The sequence below is a fragment of the Canis aureus genome, chromosome 25 (genome assembly GCF_053574225.1).
Source record: "Canis aureus isolate CA01 chromosome 25, VMU_Caureus_v.1.0, whole genome shotgun sequence".
NCBI lineage: Eukaryota > Metazoa > Chordata > Mammalia > Carnivora > Canidae > Canis > Canis aureus.
Window position 1 is genome coordinate 22,817,911 of NC_135635.1, and position 25,651 is coordinate 22,843,561.

At 39.7% G+C, this 25,651-nt stretch overlaps 1 protein-coding gene and 1 pseudogene across 1 annotated transcript in view; one reads left to right on the forward strand and one right to left on the reverse strand.

Annotated features, from left to right (window-relative positions):
- Nucleotides 1–1,678: 1,678 nt before the first annotated feature.
- LOC144297086 (fatty acid-binding protein, adipocyte pseudogene) lies at nt 1,679–2,319 on the reverse strand (annotated as a pseudogene).
- An 18,177-nt stretch (nt 2,320–20,496) lies between these two features.
- Nucleotides 20,497–25,651, forward strand: part of BCAT1 (branched chain amino acid transaminase 1) — a 101,208-nt gene continuing 96,053 nt past the window's right edge. Inside the window, exon 1 of the mRNA XM_077870721.1 lies at nt 20,497–20,601. Within this exon, the coding sequence (XP_077726847.1) occupies nt 20,596–20,601 (6 nt within the window). The 5' untranslated portion in view covers nt 20,497–20,595. The remainder of the gene's footprint in view (nt 20,602–25,651) is intronic.

Consider the following 25,651-nt stretch of genomic DNA (forward strand, 5'->3'; position numbering starts at 1 on the left):
TTAGAAGTGATATTCCAACACTGCCATGTTCTATTCATTAGAATGAAGTCACTAAATTGACCCCGCACTTAGGGTAAGAGATCACATGAAGGCAGGAACCCCTGGGGATGTCATACCACCCCACCGATTGTGAACTCATTCAGAAAGTGTCCCTAGTATTTGGCCTATCCATACAGATAGAGAATATGATTTTTACCACTGAAAACCAGTTCCTAACATCTACCATCTTGACAAACACATAAACATTAGTTTTGCCAATAAAAGCCCATATTTAACATCCAACAAGCTTATTTGCCAAGACCTGGTTGATGGAGGAGACATGATAGCAGAGAAGCTGGCTTTTTCCAGAGAGTGCTGACAACCACCCTAAAATACCTGCTAAACAGCATGTCAACCCCTGGAAATACAACTTAAATAAATTGACATGTATATAATATTATGCCAACTACACTGAGGTTTTGTTTTATTTTGTTTTGTTTTGTGGGGGGAAGGGGCAGAGGGAGAGGGAGAGAGAGAATCCCAAGCAGACTCCATACTCAGCATGGAGCCCAACATGGGGCTCAGTCTCACACCGTGAGATCATAACCTGAGCCAACATCAAGAGTTGGACCCTTAACTGAATGAGCCATGCAGGCACCCGTACCCTGAAGTTTTTTTTAAGTAAATTATAGACCTTCCTATAAAATTTTCTGTAAGTGCTACTGAAGTCCTACATCTACAAGAAACCCAAAGTTTTAAAAACACGGCTATAAATAAAAGCATAAAGGAAAAAATAAAAAGTAGGTGGTAGAACTTACGTATTTTTCTAACTTACATGAGTCTCAAAATGGAAAATCCAGACAAGTGGAATGTCTGTGTTGAATCTCACTGCACAGCAGCTCAAAGCTGAGAAAGTATTTTGTTGACTTAATAAAGCTCCCTTTGGCAACCCAAAAAGCTGTGATGGCATTTCTGTTTCAGAGAGTTCTGAGGAGTTGGTCTTCCATCAACTCTCAGATACAACTGAGGAAAATGGAGGCCTCCAGAGCTGATAAAATGGGAGTTGCATGAAAATAGTCTTTAAGTTTATTTTTTTATTTCTATTTTTTTTACATATTCAATATTTTATTTAATAAAAAGTCCTACTCCTCGAAAAAAAAATTTGAAAGCCACCATAAGAACATTTGTATCATTACTCATTACAAACTATTGTCTCTTTTCTGGAATGAACATTATGGGATTATTTGCACTTAATTTTTGAGAGACTCCAGAGATAGCTTAGGCTTACCATTAACTTTTCAGATTAAAAGTTATACTCTAGAAATATTGCTCTGCAACATGTATTACTGCTCTTTCTCTCAATGACCCAGAATAGGTAGGTATGAAGTGACAGGGGTTGGCCCAGCTGGCTATGGGCCACTTCACTACATTTAAAACTACCTTAGGTCTTTGAGAGATAGTTACTTGACTGTAAACATGCTACAAAAGGACTAGAATATGACATATTCAGTCATAACAAATTTATCATCTCCTACCTAAAACAATTAAAAATTCATGAATATTTATTTTTTTATCTTGGATTACCATGAAAAATCATATTACTTCCATGAGGAACAAAGCAAAAATATAATTCTCTATTTCCTTCATTGAATTATGAGTAAGAAATGATCCAGCACAATGAATGAATTATTACATCACCTTCTATATCTAAAAGGTTTTATTTAACAAACATATCCACGTTGAATAAGATCATTTGGGGGAAATTGGTTGCTTGCCAATTAGTAGAAAATAACAATACATGTTTGGACAATACATCCAACAGAATGTTGTAGAGTTCAATGCAAACTTCAGCTTGATGTCCCTTGGATTATGCTCTCTCATAAATTCTGGTAGAAGTGACGCCTTTCATGATACATTCCACCACCAGTTTATCATCCACTCGTTTTCTCTTTATGGTAGTTGATTTTCCGTCCCACTTCTGCACCCGTACCAGGACACCTCCATCTAAGGTTATGATGCTCTTGACTTTTCTGTCATCCGCAGTAACTTCATCAAATTCCTGGCCCAGTTTGAAGGAAATCTCGGTATTTTTAAAGGTGCTTTCCGATTTAATGGTGATCACATCCCCGTTTACACTGATGATCATGCTGGGTTTGGCCATGCCAGCCACTTTCCTGGTGGCGAAGCCCACTCCCACTTCTTTCATGTAATCATCAAAGTTTTCACTGGAGCTAAGTTTCCAGGTACCCACAAAAGCATCACACATTTTATGAGCTTTTAGGATTATCTTCAGGACGAGAAAAAAGCTGTCGTGGTCTGTAAGGTGTTATGACCTTCTGGAGCCCAGATAACTTCCTTTTTAATCTTTAAGTTTAAAAACAAAGGCTTTAAGTAAATGAAAGCATATTATGCATGATATAATATCTCAAATATATGGAAAGAAAAGCTTGAATAATACAAATTTTACTTTCCTGCAATTTCTACTTCTGAAACAAAACTAAAACTAGAACAGCAATATCAATGATAATACAGAGGCACAAAGAGGTTAAGCAACTTACCCAGGATCACACGGCTAGTAAATAGCATAGCTGAGATTTGAAACCAGGCATTCTAGATCCAGTGTCAGCCCTTTTAGCCTTCATGCTCTGCTGCCAGGGAAGTGAATAACAGAAGGAAGTGAAATCAGGGAATTCTACATGGAAGAGGTGGCCTTTAAACTAAATATTTCCATCAGAACAGAATACTGTGTAAGAGAACATTTTTTTTTCCTAAAAGGGTGAGGAAATGTCTGCATCAACAGAAGGCCCACATCATTAGTGTTTTCCACTAGTGTCATAATGGATGGGGTTTATGGGAAATTTGGAAAGTCAGTGAAGAGCAAGATAACAGACAACAGCAATTTACCATCACAGTTCTAAACATGATCTTCTTCTGGAAGGCAGTCCCAAGGTCTTAATCGATACAAATTCCTATTTGTATTTTCAGTTTCAGGAGATAAGAACAACTTTCATATTATGTACACATCTGTGTCAGATATGTACTTATTGTAACCAGATTTGTCTGATTCCACTGGTCTGGAATTTTCCATCTTGAGACTCATGTTAAGTTAGAAAAATATATAAGTTCTGCCACCTACATTTTTTTCCCTTTATGCTGTTATTTACAGCCGTATTTTTAAAAATTTGGTTTTTTTGTAGATGTAGGACTTTGGTAGGACTTACAGAAAATCTTACAGGAAGGTGTTGTAAAGTCTATAATTTACTTTAAAAAAACTTCAGGGTAGGGGTGCCTGCATGGCTCATTCAGTTAAGGGTCCGACTCTTGATACTGGCTCATGTCATGATCTCACACGGTGAGATCAAGCTCTGTGTTGAGCTCCAAAGGTTTTTTTTTTTTTTTTTTAAGGTTTTTGATTATAGAACCTTTTTATAAGCAAATGCAACACTGTCAAATAGAGCTTTCTGTGACAGTGAAAATGTTCTACATTTTACTGTGTTCAATACAGTTGCGGCAGCCACACGTGGTTATGGGACACTTGAAATGTGGGTAGTATGATTGAAGAACTGAATTTTTTTATCTTATTTTATTTTAATTAACTTGAAATTTAAATAACCACTCATGGGGATGCCTGGGTGGCTCAGTGGTTGAGTGTCTGCCTTTAGCTCAGGGTGTGATCTCGGGGTCCTGGGATTGAGTCCCACATCAGGCTCCTCGCAGGGAGTCTGCTTCTCTCTCTGCCTATGTCTCTGCCTCTCTCTATGTCTCTCATGGATGAATGAATGAATGAATGAATAAATCTTAAATAACTATACATGGGCCATATAGATAGTATGAATTCAAATTCTTCCAAAACCTCTGGGGGTGGATCCAGAAAACGAGTAGTGTATAGACGGGTCAGTTGAGTTCTCAAGAATTGCAGCTTTGTGGACTAATATAACAGGCAGGATCTGCTTTGAGACTTGAAGTGGCTTACCATAGCAATTTCCTTAAGTTCAGGAAATGTAAAGTTGGAATGATGTACTTGTGATCATACTTAACTCATTTAATTTTTCCCACTTGGGGAAACATTTTTTAAAGTAAGTAGTATTTCAGACATTATGATTCCACAGAGAAGTTAGATACCAATCCCAAACCTGGAAAAGACATAGATTCTTAGGGATCTTAGTTGGACTGTGGGTTTTGAGAGAGATTAGATTTCTATAGTGTTTGTTCTGGAACAGAACAGGCTGCATTTAAAATGCTGTGAAGGAAGTTTCTAAATTTGGATGTTAATCTCTTAGATTATTCAAAGATAACTGAATTCCAATTTCTGGATCTTTCTTTCTTTCTTTTTTTTTTTTTCTGGATCTTTCTAGAGTGAATTTTAACTGCCCATTGACACTGAAAGTACAATACAGAAAAGCTCTATTTAGGGATGCCTGGGTGGCTCAGTCTGTTAAACATCCGACTCTTGATTTTGGCTCAGGTCATGATCTCAGGGTTGTAAAATACAGCCCCGGGTTGGGCTCCAGGCTCAATGGGGAATCTGCTTGAGAATCTCCCTCTCCCTCTGCCCACCCCCCAATAATAAACAAATATTTTTTAAAACTCTATTTATAGTGTGTGTGTGTGTGTGTGTGCGTGCATGTATGCCCACACATAGTTTAATAAACAATTTTTTGAAATGCAATAGCCATGTAAATAAAGGACAAGTTGTACTTTAATCTTGAACTTCTGAGTTTGGAAGAAGTTTTCACTATTCAGGAAAAGGTATCATTTAAAGGCAACACACTTGGTTCTGAGTCATCAGTCCACACCCCAGGATCAATCTGCATTTGAGGCTGTCCTACTCATGCTTATACCACATACAGATATAAGCATTTGACTCCACTGTGCCTTTCTGAAGAGTCCTGTCTGTGCATTTACATATGGAAACACTGATTATTTTATTTTTTTATATTTCATTTTATTTTATTTTAGAGAGACAGCATGAGCAGGGGAAGGAGAGAGGCAGAAGTTGAAAGAGAGAGAAGCAGACTTTCCACTGAGTGCAAAGCCGGATGTGGGGCTCAATCTCATGACCTTGTGATCATAACCTGAGCCAATATTGAGTTAGAAGCTTAACCAACTGAGCCACCCAGGTTCCCCAACACTGGTTTTTTTATTTTAAACTACTTTTCCTTTGGCTTTCCTTTAGTATGTGTGTGTATTTAAATTATGAGTGTAGGTAGATCATCTTGTCTATGGATTTCATTTTAGGATAGTAAAGGGAGAATTATCAAATATTTGCAATAAAAAGGATACTTCAGATTTCAAGTCTTGAGAGCCTTTGTTCTAGCATGTCCTGGCCTGCTGCTGGCTTTGCTGGTTCTCATGTCAATACTCCAAGCATGTTGTCATTCTTGGAAACCCTTGCTTACAAGCAGCACTACCTCCTTAGGAGATTTCATCCACACAGAGCTGTTGGTTAGTTCTGTTTCTGCTCAGAGTACAGACTCTTGGGGTGTGTGGACATTTTCTAAAAATATATATATTCCCCACTACCCACTGAATTTTCTGAAGACCATCTTGTAGCCAAAAGCAATCATAAATTTCATTGCCCACATCTGAGTGTGTATTTATAATCAAATTAGTCAAGGATTCACCTGAGGTGATAATATTTTATGTTTTAACAACCTATTCCTAAAACTCATGTATTCTATGAGCTAAAAGTTTGATAGACACTGGTCTATCCATATTTGACTATAATCTTGGTCACTGTTCATAAGAGAGACTTACATAACAGAGACCAGATAAATCTATGAGAAAAAATACGACTTGATTTTTGTTGATTATATCCCAATCAATATCCACATATATTTTTAAAGATTTTATTTATTTGTTTGAGAAAGAGCATGTGCGATAGAGATAGAGAGTGAGCATTAGCAGGGGGAAAGGCCAGAGGGAGAGGGAGAAGCAGACTCTCCACTGAGCAGGGAGCCTGATATGGGGTTCTATCCCAGGACCCTGGGATCATGACCTGAGCCAAAGACAGATGCTTAACTGACTGAGCCACCCAGGCCCCCAATATTCACAAGATTTTTAACTATTTTTCTTTCATTTTCTCTCTTTCTCTTTCTTTCTCCTTCTTCTTCTTCTTCCTCCTTCTCCTCCCCCTCCCCCCCTCCTCCTCTTCCTCCTCCTCCTCTTCTTCTTCTTCTTCTTCTTCTTCTTCTTCTTCTTTTGATGTCAGAACAGATGTTTTCTTTCTTTCCTTTCCCAAAGTCCAGTTTGTATTGAACTTTGCCATTGTGGTTTCACATTCCATCTTTCACTGATGACAAAATACTCCAGTCTCTCCTATACTTCTTTGAATCAGCTTTATTCTGTTAGCTCCCTCATTCATAAATTAAATATGTTTTTTGATTTATGTTTATTCTATATTTGTGGAGGAATCATGTTATTAGCTTTTGCAATTTATACTTTGAAAGTTTGGGAGGTCGCTGAAATGTCCAAGTGGAGTCACTTTCTGTGACTAATAAAACTGCCGTACAATTGCATCACATATGCTGCTTAAGCCTAGTCATCTGTCCCTGGAATTTCCCTTTGCTGACTCTTTTCCTCTGTTTCCTTTTCTTTTCATTCTGTGTATTTGTTTTTGTTTCTTTTCTTGGCCAAGTCTGTTAATCTGTCTACATCTCATCTAACTTGCATTTGGGGCCATTTTTCTTTTCTTTACTGGATCCAGGAACTAGTGGGTAAAGACAATTGTATACTGGAAAATATTTAACAATTGGTTCTTGCAGGTGGCACAGGGACTTGATTTTTCAGTGTCTACTGATTTCTGTGATATAACTACTTCCAGTATGGTCAATGATAAGTTACCAATGTGATGTCATTGAATGCAAAGTTAAGAAGAGCTAAGCACAATCCACTCTTATAAGTCAGTGCAGCCAGCTGTAGCACAAAGCTGGTCATATTCCTGAGTATGTTCCTGAGTCCTTAGAAAATAGCAGTTGGGAGATGTCTGGGTGGTGCAGTTGGTTAAGTACCCAGCTCTTAGTTTGGGCTCAGGTTGTGATTTCATGGGTATTGAAATCAAGCTCCATTTCAGGCTCTATGCTAAGCACAGAGTCTGCTTGAGTTTTACCTTTCCCTCTCCCTCTGCTTCTTCCTCCAGCTCACTCTTTTTCTGAAATAAATAAATATATCTTTAAAAAAAACAGTGGTTGCACCACATTCTTTTCTACAATATGGTACAGGAAGTAGTACGTAATGGACTTTGACGCTGGTCAAGAGAACATCCTGTGTATATGTGAGTCTGTGACACACATGACTGATGATTTACTCCTCATTGTTGGCAGTAATTTTGTAAAAACCAATAGTCTGGTTTTATTACCTGTTCCCATGGTAATCTCTCTCATGAAGATGAGGATCAATTTTCTTTGGGGTGAAACATGACAGAGAATATGGTCTGTTAGCCTGTTTTATTTCTCTGTTCATCTATTTGTGAGCACAAATAAATTAAGAAAGTATTTAATGCCCACTGGGAAGGAGAACAGCTCTTTAAGGTCTTACCAAAGAGTTTTGTGTTTCTCTGTTGGCTTTTGACCCATACCTGTGAATGAGAACTGAAAATAGAAATTCTCTGATGCCTGTGTGTCTATCACTGAGAAAAATCTTTACCTCTTTTTTGATGAAATATTAAATAAATTAGATCATAAAGAAGTAATAAATTAGGTTATAATGTCTTTAAAAACGGGATCTGGACCAATTCCTTAAAAGATTCAATTTGCCAAAATTCAAGTAGAAGAAATAATGATATGAATAAGCCTGTATCTATTTTTAAAATGAATGAATAATTAATAATCTTCCAAAATAGAAAACTACAGGTACAGATGTGTTCACTGGTAAATTCTAACAAATATTAATGGAATCAATTATACTAATTCTCTGCAATCTCTTTTGGAAGATAGAAACAAAGGGATTACCTCCTAACTCATTCTATAAGACCAGAATCACCCTACTACCAACACCAGGCAAAGATATTACAAGGAAACTCTAGACTAATATCTCTTATGAAATAGATACAAAAATCTTCAACAAAATATTAGCAAATCAAATGCAAAAAAAGTGTAAAAAGAATTATATATCACAACCAAGTGGTATTTATCCCTGGTACAGGGATACCTGTAGCATTTGAAAATCAATTCATATAATCCATCATATTAATAGACTAAACAAGAAAAACCACATAATTGTGTCAATAAATGCATGAAAAAGATTTGACAAAATCCTATACCCAGGAGCCTACTTCTCCCTCTGCCTACATCTCTGCCTCTCTCTCTCTGTATGTCTCTCATGAATAAATAAATAAAATCTTTTTTTAAAAAATCCAATACCCATTCATAATAATAACAATAATAATAATAATCTCTCAGGAAACTATGAGTAGAGGGGAACTTTCTCACCTTGATAAAAACCATTCTACAGATAATACTGTAGTTGATGGTGAGAAACTTAGTCTTCTCACCAAAATCAGGTACAAAGCAAGGATGCTGTCTCTCACTATTCCATTTCAACATTATACTGGAAGACCTTGGTAATACAGTAAGAAAAGCAAATAAAAGGTATGCAGATTGAGAAAGAAGACATAAAATTCTCTTTTTTCACAGATGACATGATCATCTATGGAGAAAATTCAACAACACTATAAAAAATCCTGAAACTAAAAAGTGATTATAGTAAGATTTTAGGATAGAAGGTTAATATTAAAAAGTCAATTGTTTTGAACCAACATATGCCAGCAATGAGCAAGTGGAATTTGAAATTTAAAAACATAATGCCGTTTATATTAGTAACCCCAAATTAAGTACTAAAGTTTAAAATTAACAAAATATATACAAGATCTATATAAGGAAAAACTCTGATGAATAAAATCAAAGAAGAACTAAAAACAGCAGTCCTCTCTTATCCACAAGGAATACATTCCAAGACCCCCTCCCCTGCCCAGTGGATGTCTGAGACCACAGATAGAACAAAACCCCACATATGTTTTTTTTTTAAGATTTTATTCATTTATTCATGAGTGACATAGAGAGAGAGAGAGAAAGAGAGAGAGAGAGAGAGAGAGAGAGGCAGAGGGAGAAGCAGGCTCATGCAGGGAGCCCGTGGTGGGACTCGATCCTGGGTCTCCAGGATCACGCCCTGGGCTGAAGGCGGTGCTATCCACTGAGCCACCCAGGCTGCCCTATGTTTTGTTTTGTTTTTTTTTTTTTGAACTATATATACATATGAATAATAAAGCTGAATTTATAAATTAGGAAATGTAAAAGAATAACAATAACTAAAAATAAAATAGAATAATTATAACAATATGCTGTTATAAGTTATGTCAGTGTGCACTCTCGCAAAATATCTTATTGTGCTGTACTCATTCTTCTTGTGATGTCAGATGATAACATGCCTGTATGCTGAGGTAAGTGAGGTGACTACATGGCATCATGATGTAGCATTAGGCCACTATTAACCTTGTTAGTTCTTTTTTTAAATTTTTGTTTGTTTGAGAGAGAGAGAGCAGAGCACAAGCCAGGGGTGAGGGGTCTAGGGAGAGGGAGGAGGAGACTTCCTGCTGAGCAACCCAGGTGTCCCTAGAAGAAACTTGTAAACCATATAAGGAGATCTTCAGGTATTTTGAAATGGAGGGTCTGAGCACACAGTAAATGATCCTGTTGAGAAGCCATATAAGAGAGTGACTTGAACCTAACTTGATGTGCTCTAAGCAAGATCTTCAGAACTACCAGGAAATTTGGCTAAAATAGAGAGTATTTGGGCAGTCGTGATTTAGTGAAAGTGCTTTAGGTTATAGAAAAATATCCTACAGAATAAAAAAAAACAAAAAACAAAAAATAAAACAAAAAAAAAAAAACAAAATAAACATCAGATGGGAAAAATTGAAGGCAATAACAAGAGCTAATGTTTGCTGAACATTTACTCTATGCTAGGTACATTCTAATTACTTTACGTGTACTAGCTCTTTTGGTCCTCATGAAAACGGTAGGGTTTTTAATCCTTACTTTGTAGGTAAAGCAAATAAGGTCAAGACAGGTTAATACATCCAGGTGTCACACAGACCCAGCAAAGATGTCCAGCCAGGAGATGATGAGGGTTTGAAGTAAGGCATTCTAATTAGTGCTAAGAGCAAAAAACAAATATGAGAAATAGTAAAGGGAAAAAATTATAGAAATTATAAAGATGAAATTGGTGGAGAGTGAAGGAAGACAGGATCTGATGTTGACTGGCTATTGTTTGGGCAACTAGTTAAAGCGTCTTACTACTAAGAAAAATAGGAAATGCAACAGGAGCCTACCAAGCATGCAACATATGCAGGCCTCTGTGTATATTTGTTGAGAAAAGGCTTTGAGATAAATATAAGTTAATTATACATAAGATAAAAATTTCATACTCGGAGATGCCTCTGGATCAAACACATGGGAATGTACATGGGAATGTACATGGGAAATATGAGTAAAGAGTTCTTGAGGCAACTGGCACTGGAGTCTAAGTGTTGTTAAAGCCTAGGAATGCTTTCAATGGTAGTAATAAAATACCTGACCAATAGTGGCAAGGCAATAAAGACATTGAATTATATCATTAAAAAAAATGTTCTGAAGTTGAGCAATTCCAGGCTTGGCAAGTGACTCAACAGTCTAGGCTCTCTCTCTCTCTCTCTCTCTCTCTCTCTTTCTGCTTTGCCATTTTCAATATATTGGGTTGGTTTTGTGGTTTTTTTTTTTTTAAGATTTTATTTATTTATTCATGAGAAACACATAAAGAGAGGCAGAGACACAGGCAGAGGGAGAAGTAGGCTCCCTGCGGGGAGCGTGATGCAGGACTCAATCCTAGAACCCCCGGGCCAAAGGCAGACACTCAATTGCTGAGCCACCCAGGTGCCCAATATTATTGGTTCTTGATCTTGGGCTTGTCACTCATGGTTGCAGGATGGCTGTTGGTAGATCCTTGAAACATACATCTATAAAAATCATTTAAAACTGGAGAAGGGAAAGGTACCAGCAAGGTCCTCTTACCTGACTTTTTTCTTGTTTTCTGATCAGAAGGTACAATCTTTCTTAGAAGCACTTAGATACTTCCCCTTAGGTCTCATTGATTAGAACTCGATTCCTAGGTCCTCTCTGGCTCAAGAGAGTATGGGAAAACAGGTATATTGAAAAGTAAAATGAGATTGTCATTTCTACTTTAGATTAATAATCATTCACCCCCAGGAGGAAGTATATTCTGTGCCCCTACCCTGGAAAAAAATCAGGGTTTTGTTAGAAAAAGAAAAGGGCGGTGGTCTTTTGGTAATTAAGTAACAGTATCAGCCAAAGAATAGATAAACTCACCCATGGAGAGCATTTAAAATCAATGAGAAAAAGTTGAGGACAGAGGATGAAATCCTGACAACAATATGTAAAGAATTATTATGGGATAGAAGAGGACACGATGGGATTAGAAAAGGCATAGTCTGAAAATGCTCACTCTCTTTTGGGAACCAAGGGTCTCCACTGCAAGTCTTCAGGAAAGCCTGTAAGAGGACAACAGTAGTTGAAATGGATCTGGAAGATTGCATATCATTTAGGCAAACAAGCTGGGGGAAAAGAAATTCCAAGTAGTGTTATGTAAATGTAACCATAGAAGATTTCTGATGTGCTTAGGTGCACAGCATGCTCTCTAGTCTAGCTTGTGTGAAAGCATTTGAGTGCAAGTTACATTCTTTTGAGTAGTAGGGAAAATTTAATCAGAACTGGGGGGTAGGGGCAGCCCTGGTGGCTCACTGGCTTAGCACCGCCTTGGACCCGGGTTGTGATCCTGGAGACCTGGGATGGAGTCCCACGTCGGGATCCCTGCATGGAGCCTGCTTCTCCCTCTGCCTGTGTCTCTGCCTCTCTCTCTCTGTGTCTCTCATGAATAAATAAATAAAATATTTTAAAAAAACAAAAACAAAAAAAAAATCACTTAGGTACAGAGTATAAAGCAAGGAGATTTAAGGTCAGATACAGGTGGGATCCCTATCTTGTCTACATCTAGACAGCATGAGAAAAAAAAGAGTTGTGATTATGACAAAGGAAAAGAGAACCTGCTGGAGAGACTGGAGAATGTTCAGAACAGCACAGTATCACAGAAGGAAAGAGTTTCAGGGAGAGAGTTGCCAACTTTATGAGTCAGTTTGGGAGGTGCCCTGAGAGACCATAGAGAAATTGTGGGAAGATTTACATCTTTCAAGCCAGATGGACATTAACTTATTTTTAAAGAATTTGGAATAGGTATGCCTGCTGGCTCAGTTGGTAGAGCAGGCAACTCAAAATCTTGGTTGTGGTTGTAAGTTTGAGCCCCACATTGGGCGTAGACATTATTTAAAAATAAAAACAAAAAAATCTAGAAGAAAGATTCCATAAATTCTCAGATTTTTTTTTTTTATTTTTAAAATTTTAAGTAAACTCGAAGCCACATGTGGGGTTTGAACTCATGACGCCAAGATCAAGAGTCATATACTCCAGCAACTAAGCCAGCTAGACATCCCAGATTTTTTTTTTCTTGGTTAATAAATGATATGATTTTAATATTCTAGAATTTCTTTTGTTGTACTTTCATTTTATATCCATTACTTACTACTCACAGAAAATGAACAATTGGTACTTGTTCTAAAGTGACTGGGATTGAATGATTTGTAGATGTGTGAGGCATACACAGGAAGCCTCTAAGCCTGGGCACTATACATGTATTAACTTGTATCTCTTATACTTCCAAACTAGCTACTCCTTTCCTTATATTAGTGACTTAAAAAAAAAAAAAAAAACATAATCTGAGTTTCAGAGAGATTAAATAATTTGCTAAAGGTTGTACATTACAAATCTGTGCAACTGAAGATACAAATTCAGACCTCTAAAGCCAGTGCTTTTCCCTAATCTATGTCATTTGTTTGAAGATCATTTATTAAATAGCTTCTTGGTTTTCTCTTAACTTACTTTGGAGATTGCTCTAGGATTAGGCTTGAGTCTGACTTGTTCTTTGAGGGACCCAAACAGGAATCAAACTAAAAAGAAAGTATGAAAGAGTTGTAAAAACACTAATCTTTTTTTCCTCTTTATTATTTTTTTAAATTTTTATTTATTTATTCATTAGAGACACACACACACACACAGAGGCTGAGACAGGCAGAGGGAGAAGCAGGTTCCCTGCAAGGAGCCAGATGTGGGACTCGATCCCAGATCCCGGAATCACGCCCTGAGCTGAAGGCAGATGCTCAACCGCTGAGTCACCCAGGCATCCCATCTTTTTTTTCCTCTTTAGCCAGAAATAGTTTACCAAAAGATTATTAAGTTATTCAGTGGTAGTTACATAGTGGAAATTATTACTTCTTCCATGTTCAATGGGAAATCTTTGGGTAATTACCCTTTCCCTCCTTGGCTACCACCACTCTGGAAATAAGGGATCATCCATCTTGATTTTTCCCTATTTTTGATGGGGTAGCCAACTTTCTCTGATAGTAAGTCTAATTTTACATGGAGATTAGGTTCTAGAAGATATACAATAGGCTAAAAATAAGTCCAATGGGTCAAAAAACCATCCCAGAAAACCTTGTATACATTTTCCATAAAATACAGTGGAAGTGATTTTTGAATATTGAACTTAGAGTGTGTGTGTGTACATATATATAATGGGTACATGCATTATAGGAAATATAAAAAGGATAAAACTATAGTATTTTTCATTTTGAGAAACAAAGAGAGGAATGATTTTGTCCCCTGAAATTTGTAGAGTGAATTTTTAGAGTAGACCTCCCTCTACTCTTTTTTTTTTTTCCTCCCTCTACTCTTTATGACAGAAAGCATCATTGCCTTTTGCTAATTCTTTTTCCCAAGTCCCAGGAACTGAGAAAATTTGTGAGTTTCCTTTCCTCTAGATAATATTTGGTAAGATTCAGAAGAGAAATTCTGCAAGTTAGTTATGTAATTATTCATAATGATTACAGCAATAGACTTTGTTCATAATAGTGATGCCAAAATGGAGCTGAGCTCTCTGGGGCTCTGAAGTCAATCTCAAAGTTAGCGTCTCTGGGGACAGTTAGAAATTCTGTCTTCCTCAAGTACAGTCATAGGCACTACCTATTGGTAGAGATACGGAATATATAAGTTTTGAGAACTCAGCTGCCTTTAATATATTCTATGACTTTCTTTTTTATTTTATTTTTTTAAGATTTTATTTATTTTTTTGACAGAGAGAAAGAGAGAGAACAAGCATGGGGAATGGCAGGCAGAGGGAAAGGGAGAATCAGGATCTTTGCTGAGCAGAGAGCCCGACATGGGGCTCTATCTCAGGACCCTGGGATCATGACCCAAGCTGAAGGCAGATGCTTAACAGACTGAGCCACTCAGGTGCCCTGTGACTTTCTTGAAGTGTAGTGCTGCTGGCAGGGTAACAATCTTGGTTGACGATGACCTTCTTCATTTGGAAACAGCATTTTTGGTGTGTAGGAGGGACACTTTGGGAGAGTTTACATATAACAGTGAGGGAGAACTGTGGGAGCCTCCTCTCAACATTGGAGGGGAAAAAAGAAGGCAGCCATAGCCAGATCATTCTCATACTCTTCTAGGGATGTTAATTCCCTAATTCCTTTTTTACTTTTATCTTCTCTTAAAGTGCTTCATACCCCCTTCTTTCTTCCTCTGTTGCTAACATTGAGTAAGGGCTAGGTAGGGCTAGGTAGGGAGAAATAGATGGGGGCTACATAATCAGGCTCACGGAAATCTCAGAAATGCTGAGGCCTAATGAAACTGGAGATAAGGGAACATAACCAGACCACCCCGTTTGTCTTAAACATCAGAGACCAGATATTCAAAGAGGAATAATCATGGTACAATCAGTGGTAACATAAAAAAGATTTAACTTCCCTGGTCAGTTTTCTTTTCTTTTCTTCTTTTCTTTTCTTTTCTTTTCTTTTCTTTTCTTTTCTTTTCTTTTCTTTTCTTTTCTTTTCTTTCTTTTCTTTTCTTTTCTTTTCTTTTTTCTTCTTTTCTTTTCTTTTCTCTTTTCTTTTCTTTTCTTTTCTTTTCTTTTCTTTTCTTTTCTTTTCTTTTCTTTTCTTTTCTTTTCTTTTCTTTTCTTTTCTTTTCTTCTTTTTTTCCTGGTCAGTTTTCTATAAAAGACCATAAAAGCCCTCAGTGGTAACCCACTCGGGACCCCCCTTACTCTATACAGCTTTATTTCTGTTCTCAACTTCACTTAATAAACTATCATTTCACCTTTTTGTGTCTGCAAGATTCATTCTTGACTCCATGAGACAAGAACTCTGCAACCCTACAACATTTTTGGCATATTGGCCAGGAAAATCACCACTTCATTCATCAGAAGATGAGCAATGTGGACTCCGTCTTTATGTTCTGAGAGACTTATCTCCCCTGCTTAGCCCTCTTCTCTTGTAAACACTGGGTACCTGTTGGTCCTGTAAGACTGACTAGCGTGGCCACTGGTCTTGAAGACTCAAGTGACAGGCTTCAGGGAATGACTCTGGCAATCCTTTTTCCTTTTTTTTTTTTTAAGATTTATTTATTTATGAGAGAGAGAGGCAGAGATGTAGGCAGGGAGATAAGAAGGCTCCCTCCAGGGACCCTGATGTGGGACTCCATCCCTGGACCCGAGATCATGCCCTGAGCCAAAGGCAGGGCATTTGGCTCATTTCGTCTACCACTGAGCCACCCAGGCGTCACTTAATCCCTCTTCCTTGTAGGAAGGGAATGTTGGTCTAGCCCTAACCAGCTCACTCAACCTCTGATTTCATACTTTTGTTTTCAAATGGCTTCTCTTTTTCTCTGGGAACTCTATGTTTGTACCAGGGCCTCGTCTACTGATAGGTCATCAACTATATATGAGAGAGGATGCTTGCACGCTTTACTGCCAAAAATAAGCCAAACATTTAATTAGGCTTCTTACCAGAGCCTTGGGTATAAACAAAATGAATGAGAGTTCCATATGAGAACTCTGAAGATATACATGACAAAATACTCCTTGACTAATTTCAGGCCTTATCCAGTGAGCACACCTAAGGACTGGCCACCTAGCGCTCTGAGCCTGCCCCTGGATACCATAAATGACATGGGCTTTCTGAGACACATAAAAGGATAGAGTCTGGCCCTGGAGGTCACAGCCCAGGGAAACCTCCACAAGTAGCACATACCTGCCCATATGTAGTCTCAGGAGGCTACTAAAAGTTCAATCTAGATTCCTTATAAAAGTCCCAGCAAAGCAGATTTTAAAAGATCTGTATGGCTAATTGCTATTCTTACTGAGCTTATGTAAGTAATTAGCCAAGTTTGTTAAAATTGGACTTGTCTTGCAAACAAATTAGTCCTGATTTGGCTCTCTGTGATTAAAAATGAGGCTTATAGAGAAAAATTATGTTTCAATAACCCACTTTTGTAGATGTTAAATTCCAGTTCTCGTTGTCTTTAAATATTTATTGTTTGCCTAAACTAGACAACTTGAGGTCAGCTTCCAAAAATTGCCCCCAAAATTCATGTATAGACAGTCTTTGTGCCTGTTGCTCTATGGGCCATTCAAAAGGATCTCTCAACCTCCTCTGAAGATAATTCCACTTGTTTCTATGAACCAATTGAAGATCTCCAATTCTTAATAAGGGCAAGTAATCCACTATGAAGGTAATCCATACATAAACCTTAACCGTTACATGGACTGTAATCCAGGCCACCTGGACCTTGAAATGTACTATCTTAACATATGAAGTTATTAATGTCACTCCAAGGATGCCCCCGAGTCTTACTAATTGGTCTGATTGTTCCATACCAGTAGGTTCAACAGTATGGAAAAAAGGAAGACATATTTTCCAACAAAGGGCCATGAGTTTTCCTCATTTCACTAATTTAACTGCCCAATTAAAGAAGCAAAATAAACTTTTTCATACAATTAACTTTTGGTACTTTACTAGACACTGGCAAACAGAGACTTGTCCTCCCTGCCTCCCGATTGTGACGACAATGTCATCCTCATGTCTGAAGGAGAAACCATAGCTTTTGTCTCTATCATCCTAGGAATTCCAGGCATGACAACAGGTTTACAACATGAAATAAGTGAAAACAGTCTGTCTTCTTACCAAACCTCAAATGACATGTCACCGGCATTAGATGCACTCAACCAAGAATTAAGTGAAGCCAGCGTGGGACTTTTCCAGAACCAGGCCACTATTGACTATCTACTATTGCTACATCATTTGGGGTATAAGCAGTTTCCTCACAAGTGTTGTTTTAACATTGGAGAAGATAACTCCTGCAAGGTGTCTCATTAAATAGAGAACATCCATGATCAATTAAGTAAGGTCAGGACGACCGCTGGTCTATTTAACAGAATTGGTGACTGGGGATCTTATCTAAGGTATGTGATCATAATTTGGGGCCTAATACTTGTTTTATGCTTATTCTTTTTCATGTGCTCATGCGTGTACCCTTTGCTGTCCATCATAACCCCCCTGAAGCCATACTGCAGGACCTGGACCAACCCCTGAATAGATTCTAACTGCCACATAGCCTGCAGCCAGGAAGCAGCCAGACCCATTCCTTAAAGGCTGTTAGGGTTACTAATTGCAGAGGCAGAATGTGTAAGGGACAGGCAGGGGGTGGGTAGGTAGGGAAAGATAGGTAGGGGGCTATGTGATCAGGCTCACAGAAATCCCAGAAATGCTGAGGCCCAATGAAACCAGAGATAAGGGAGCATAACCAGACCATCTGGTTTGTCTTAAACATCAGAGACCAGATATTTAAAGGAGAAATAATCATGGTGCTATCAGTGGTGACATCAAGAAGATTTAAGTTCCCGGGCAGCCCCGTTGGCCCAGCGGTTTAGCGCCACCTTCCTCCCGGGGCGTGATCCTGGGGACCCCGGATCGAGTCCCATGTCGGGCTCCCTGCATGGAGCCTGCTTCTCTTTCTGCCTGTGCCTCTGTCCCCCTCTCTCTCTGTGTGTCTCTATGAATAAATAAATAAAATCTTAAAAAAAAAAAAAAAAAGCTTTAAGTTCCCTAATCAGTTTTCTACAAAGACTGACTATAAAAACTCTCAGTGGCAACCCACTCTGGACACCTCTCACTCTAGAGAGCCTTCTTTCTGTTCTCACCCTCACTTAATAAACTATCACTTCATCCTTGTGTGTCCCTGAGATTCATTCTTGACTCCATGAGACAAGAACCCTGCAACCCTATAACAACATCAAAAGAATCCTTATGAAGTTGTTGACAGGCATGCTCTAGGACTTACACATTAATTCATTCAGGTCTGTTGCCCTATTATGTTCTTTTCTCTTACCATGCTCTGTTTTCTCATGAAACTTAGCACTTGCTACTTGATTTAAAAAAAAAAAAAATAACATTTTTAGTGGCACCTGGGTGGCTCAGTGGTTGAGTGTCTGCCTCTGGCTCAGGTTGTGAGTGATCCCAGGGTCCTGGAATCAATAAAGTCCCGCATCAGGCTCCGGGCAGGGAGCCTGTTTCTTCCTCTGCCAATGTCTCTGCCTCTCTCTGTGTCTCTCATGAATAAATAAATAATTTTTTTAAAAAAATAACATTTTTATGGAGATATAATTCATGTATTATACAAATCATCTATTTAAAGGGTATAATACATTGGTTTTTAGTATGTTCAGAGTTGTGCAACCATTACCACAATTCAATTTTAGAACATTTTAATCACCCCAAAAAGAACTCCTGTACCCATTAGCAATTACTCCCCACTCCCCTATCTCCCTAGATTGGCAATGACCATCCATTTTCTGTCTTTATGAATCTTTGTATTCTAGACATTTCAGAAAAATGGAATCACACAGCATGTGGTCATTTATGACTTTCTTATTTCCTGTGATGTTTTCAAGGTTAATTCAAGTACCTAAGCATCTATCAGTAATTCTTTTGTTGCCAAATAATATTTCATTGTATAAATACACTCATCATTGCATGGGCATTTTGCTACCCGAATTAGTGTTTATTTTCTGTTTCCCACACTAAAATAAGAACATTTTTATTGTTTACCACTTTATGCTTAGAATCTTGCCTGTGATAATCTGATATGTAATAAGAGATCAATAACTTTGTTGAATGATTTAATCATTCATTCAGCTAGCCAACATTTGTTAAGTGCCCCCATACACACATTTCACACTGGGATCTGTCTTCAAGAATCTCATAATCTGGGGCACCTGGGGGGCTCAGTGGTTGAGCATCTGCCTTTGGTTCAGGTAGTGATCCTGATGTCCTGGAATCCGGTCCCCCATCGGGTTCCCCAGGGGGAGTCTGCTTCTCCCCTTGCCTATGTCTCTGCCTCTATTTCTCATGAATAAATAAATAAAATCTTTTTTTTTTTTTAAAGAATCTCACGGGGATCCCTGGGTGGCTCAGCGATTTAGTGCCTGCCTTTGGCTCAGGGCGCGATCCTGGAGTCCTGGAGTCCAGGGATCGAGTCCCGTGTAGGGCTCCCGGCAAGAAGCCTGCTTCTCCCTCTGCCTGTGTTTCTACCTCTCTCTCTCTCTCTCTATCATGAATAAATAAATAAAATCTTCAAAAAAATAAAAAAAGAATCTCATAATCTCATGAAGTGCCATCTGTGCAAATAATGCAAAGAGAATGGATTTTTAAACAGGGTAAGGACAAAGCACACCCATACACAAAAGGCTCAGGTTTGCTTGAGAGACTCAGTGAGACCTTCCTAGAGAAGACTTCATCTGAGATGAACAAAAACAGGAGGGTCCCAGAGGGGGTGATGAAGCAGGAGGGCATTTAAGCAAAAGTTCAGGTGCCTGACCTGATCATCTGGTCTGGAAAAGTAACAGCGCTGGAGCTCTTGTGAAACGGGGAGGCATCCCACAGAGGATGCGCCGGGCTAGCAAGCAATGTTCAAATCAGAATTCTATATGCTCAAGGCAAAGGATTAAGGTTTTTTGTGTTTTTTTTTGTTTTGTTTTGTTTTTTTTTCTTCAGATCTAGAAGAAACTGGCAAAAAACGGTGGCATGTGACGGTGGGCTGTGGCACTGAAACAAAGGGTGGGAGAAACAGATTGGCAAACGCAAAAGCCAGACACACGTCCTCTACGTTTAAACTTTTCTGCTTTTGATGATGGGAATCCACTGTCTGATTTTGAACAGGACGTGCGGGAAGGTTCCTCCGGGGGAGTGGGAAGTGAGGCGGGCTGGCGGCCAGCGGGGGAGGGAGTGGCGACGGTGATGGGTTCCCTCCTTCTCCTTGGCATCGCCAGGCTCGCCGTCGGGAACTAGGGCGGAGCACGTGGAAACGCGCTGGAAACACCCGCACCCCCTGGAGCGCGGCGCCGGGGGAGACTCGACCCTGCGGGGCGCGCTGGGGAAACCCCGCCGCGGGGCTCTTCCTGCTGATGCAACCTGCCAGCCGGCCCGCGACCTCCGCCGCCGCCGCCCAGGCTGCAGGCCCGCCCGCCCGCCACGTGGAGCAGCAGCCGCGGGCGCCCCCCGCCGCCGCCGCCGCCGCCGCCGCCGCCGCCTCCGCCGCGCGCTCCGGGCTCCGGGCTCCGGGCCCCGCACCGCCGCCGGGGACGCACCGCGCTGCCCGCCGCGCGCCCCCCGCCACCATGAAGGTAACAAAGACGCGCCTGCGATGCTGCGGAGACACGGGGGCAGCGCTGTGTGTTATCGAGACCTTCCATTCCTTCCTTTTTTTTTTTTTTTTTTTTTTTAAGATTTTATGTATTTATTCATGAGAAAGAGAGACACGGAGGGAGAAGCCAGGCTCCTTGCTGGGACTCGATCCGGGGTCCCCGGGATCCCGCCCTGGGCCGAAGGGAGGCGCTAAACCGCTGAGCCACGCGGGCTGCCCTTGCAATCATCATCATCATCTTCTTTTTTTTTTTTTTTAAGATTTATTTATTTATTTATTCACGATAGACAGAGAGAGAGAGAGAGAGAGGCAGAGACACAGGCAGAGGGAGGAGCAGGCTCCATGCGGGGACCCAGACGGGGGACTCGACCCCGGGACTCCGGGATCACGCCCTGGGCCGAAGGCAGGCGCTAAACCGCTGAGCCACTTGGGCTGCCCAGTGACATTCTTTTTTTATTTAAGATTATATTTATTTATTCATAAGAGACACAGAGAGAGAGGCAGAGACGCAGGCACAGGGAGAAGCAGGCTCCACGCAGGGAGCCCGACGCGGGTCTCGATCCCGGGTCCCCAGGATCCCGCCCGGGGCCGAAGGCGGCGCTAAACCGCCGGGGCCAGCCGGGCTGCCCTCCTTTGCAAACTTGCTCACAGGATGTGCCCTCCTCGGGCTTTTTCACAGCTGCGTTTGTAAACGGGAGATGAAAGGCTGCTCGCAGCCCCCCTCCCTCCCCCCTACCTGTTTTGAAGTTTGGAAAGGAAGAGGAAGGTTTTTTTTTTCCAATTGCTACGATGCACGGGAGGTGGGGGGACCAGGTCTTGGGGGGGGGGGGGCGTTCCTGGCTGTAAACAGGGCTTTCCTGGCGGGTGTGCGAAACGAGGGAGGGATGTCGGTAATGCAGAACCGGGATGACGGTGGGAGAGGGAGGGGAGACTGCCTCTGCGCTCCTAAAAGCAGAAGGCTGGTCTTTGGCTTGTGGAAATTCAAAGCTTCTATGAGTTACAAATCATATTAGCCTAAGGGCATTCTCTTATTAAACTGTGGGAGCCGCCTTAATGGTTTTCATTCTTATGCTAATCGATGATAATTAGCCTAGCTGCCTATTACTTCTGATGATTTAGGTGTAGGGAAAAAACCGTCTTCCTGCTCTTACTCATTGGAAGACTTCAATTACGTTAAAAACTGAAGAGCAGCTTTTTTTTTTTTTTTAAAGGAAAGTAAAGGATGGGCAGGTAGGCCTGCCACCTAAATATCTTGGGAGGAAGAGCTATGCAAACTGAACTTTTAGGAGACATAAACCCACGTTTCAGCATTCTGAAGGAGGAAGATTGAAGTAAGGTTCCAACTTCACTTACCCGCAACCCATCCCAATCCACGATTTCAGTTACCAGAAATAATATGTAAACGGTGCCAAACAAAAATTTCTACTAAGATTAGTCAGGAATTGAGTGGAAACCCTCTTTTGTGTTAAAACGAGATCACGCTGCTGCAGTGAAAAATTTAGCACCCCCTATTTCCATAGTCAGATATTCTATTTCTGCCCTGCTCATTGCTAATTTCAAGGGAAATATACACTTCCATCGAGTATAGGGTTAGTGAGTAAAAAGAGAATTATGAGATTAAACACTTTTGCCTTTCCAGCTTTTCCCTATCCTATGTGGAGTTGTTGATTATGCATTTTTGTTAATTCATGGATGCTTTAACGTAAGTCCAAAAACCCCAATCCCTTTGGCAAAGTACTTTTATAACCCGGTGATCTAGAAGATATCTTCAGGTAGTCTCATATCTCTTTTCTGATATTTTGCTGAGATTAGGAAAGAAAAGGTTGATTTCTAGGCATGAACTAAGAAGTACACGGAGTTCCTTTAAGTTTGTTGTTTTTATTTCAAAAAGATCTGTACCTTCCTTTCACCTAGGTATTGCTGCTCTGATTATTATTATTTTTTGAATGTTCTTTGCACATGGCATCATGAGAGGCTCTGTCCTTGGCATGTTTTCCAGGCATGGCTCTTTTCCCCAGGACCTTATATTTTTAGATGGACACATACAGCATAGGCAACCAAATAAGAAAACTAGCATATACAATGAATAGAATGTGTATAAGAATAGTAAGTACATATTATGATTTGCTAAATTAAGGTGGAGATTTAAAAGAGCTGCATATCTAAAGGGGTAGAGACAGGAGAAGTCATTGCCAGTGATGTGAAGGAAGTGAGAGGGCTTGACTGGCAGCAGGGGTGGAAAGGGCCATTTGTCTGTGTGCAGGGGGTAGGACCTGGGGCCTAGCAGGGAGAGAGGTTTATTTTTCAGACACAGAATGGGGCCCCTCAGGCAAGGCTCAGGGATGCATAGCTAGTGCAGCAGGCCTAACAAAAGGATATGGGTAGAAACTGGTGGTGAGAAAAAAAGGAAAAGGGAGGAAAAAAAGACACGAATTTAATTTGGGCTCATATTTCATTTAATTAGTTTCCATAATAAATCATTTCATTTGATTTTAGAACTACAGAGAGACGGGCGCCTGGGTGGCTCAGTTGGTTAAGCTCTGCCTTTGGCTCAAGTCATGATCCCAGGATTCTGGGATCCAGCCCTGCATCAGGCTCTGCTCAGTGGGGAATCTTGCTTCCCCCTCTCCCCACCTCTTACTACTCTCTCTTGCTGTCTCTCTCTTGAATAAATAAATAAAAATCTTAAAAAGAAAAAAAAAAAACTACAGAGAGAAAGGAAGGAAAATTTTCCATTTGTATGCAAGAATTTCTCTTGCCCAATCAGCTCATTGAACCCTGAGAAGGTCTAATGATTTGAAACGGTTTAAAATCTTATAAAAGAAAGTTGAAAACAGTCATTTGATTATTATAGAGATTTACACTAAGAATGAAAAAGAAGCTGTGATTTCCTTGAGTAGCTGCGTATTTCTCCATTGTTTTCATAATTTTGTTTTTTCAGAGATTGTCCTGTGTCTGACACCTCTCAACAATAACCAGTCCAAATAATTATTATGCCAAAGAGCCATAATTTTGGCATGGCATATTCAACTTCCCTCAGGGTCCTTATTTCAAATGTCAAGATATAAACCAGCAAAGTGAACAGCCTAGTAGTACTGTTATTAACATGAGAGGTCTGGGCTTATGAGTAAACTATTTCTGTCCGTCAATGAAAACTTGTTTCTAAACTGGCTGTCTTGAGTGTTTGGGTTGGTTATATCTTTTGGGATTTTGTGTTGTCTGCTTCTTTGAAGGACCTCCTCTCAGTGGGTGGAGGAAGATGGAAGTTAAGAGCTTTCTCCTGTTCCCTTTAGGCTTGGCAACCACAATTCCTATAAATAACAGATCCCCTTATGCCTAAGGGGATTTGGTTACCATCTAATGGAGAGAATCTAGGACCTTGCATGATACTTTATCCCAGGCTGGGATGGGTATGGTACTGTCATTCTTTCTGAGTACAAGGGGAAACTGGTCTGCTCACTTTACAGTTGTAAATGTGGGCAGTCTTTGTGTTGCAACTTCATTCCCTCAACAGCTGTACAACTGCTCCAAACATTTAACATAACATATGGTAGACATTCCTACTGATTGGTTTCCTGAACTTCTGTAGCCCATTTGTAATACATGTCAGTGCCCATTCTAACACCTCTGTCATTAGATTCTGCATAAATCAACTGAGATATAAATGTGAGGTGCAACTCAGGTTTTGAAAATATTTCAAAAGTAAGCATTTGAGGGGGGTGGGGAGGAATCCCCGGGAGGCTCAGGGGTTTAGCACCTGCCTTTGGCCCCGGGGCGCGATCCTGGAGTCTTGGGATCGAGTCCCGCATTGGGCTCCTGGCATGGAGCCTGCTTCTCCCTCTGCCTGTGTCTCTGCTTCTCTCTCGCTTTCTCTGTGTCTATCATGAATTAAAAAAAAAAAAAAAATATCTTAACAAGAAAGTAAACATTCGAGATGCTCTGATTTACAAATATTACTTTGCAAATATTTGTGGACATTTTAATCATAAGATCTGGTCTGATTCACAATGGCAGTGGTGAATGCAAAGTCAAAAGCAGAGTGCTAATTGCACCAATGCTTCTAATTAGTCCTCTCAAATCCACAAGCTAAATAATATTACGTCTATAAATTGAGGGTTTTTATTTTAAAAAGAAGTTAGAAATTACATCACCATTTTAATGCAGCACAGCCCATCACATAAACATTTTCCCTTGTCATATTGGCTGTGCCTTTTTTGTGAGAAAAGTTACTTTGCAAAAACATTTCTCTTGTGTTCAGTGATTAATGGGTGAGAGTAAAAGATATTCATGTTTCAAAAATAAGATAAAAAGTCAAGAGAGGGAAAAGGGAAGACAAGTTAAAAAAAATAGAGGAAATTATATTGCTACAAGCAATAATCCAGAGAAGTTGTACTGAAAAACACATGATTCTTTGTAATTGAAAAACTGTCGAATACTTAAAAAATCCAGCTAGTTCCCTTCATACTTGTCATATAGTTCATCTAAAAAGAACCAATTTATTCATTATTTTGATATGTAGATCTGAATATTTGATCAATTGTATTTATAGTCTATCCTAGTCTGAGAAATGTTTTTACTATTTTAATTATAGGTGGTCAGTGGCCTTAGGAAATGCTAAGAAGCCTAGGATGTAATTAGAACGTTCAAATTCTATCTGACTCCTTTTAAGTCTAGACAGAAGGAGCACCTGTTGGGATGTTCAAGGCCAAACATGCCACAGATATCTCTTACATGACCTACAAAGATCTCAACACAGTTTGGGCATGAGGCCAAGGATGGATTTGCACCGGGTGATCACTCAGCAGTTGTTAGCATTCCACCAATACATTAAAGGGTGATTTTGTCTAGTATATTTTATTTTAGCTGATTCAGGTTCAAAGATACATTGTTTTGATCTTAGTGCTAGATGGTAGCTCAGGAATCTGAAATTACAATAAATGTTCATTTGAATTTTGAAGATAAAAAGTAGAGTTAAAATGGAGCTATAAAGTTTATGGTGGAAACAATGCATTCCTTAGGGATTCCACAGT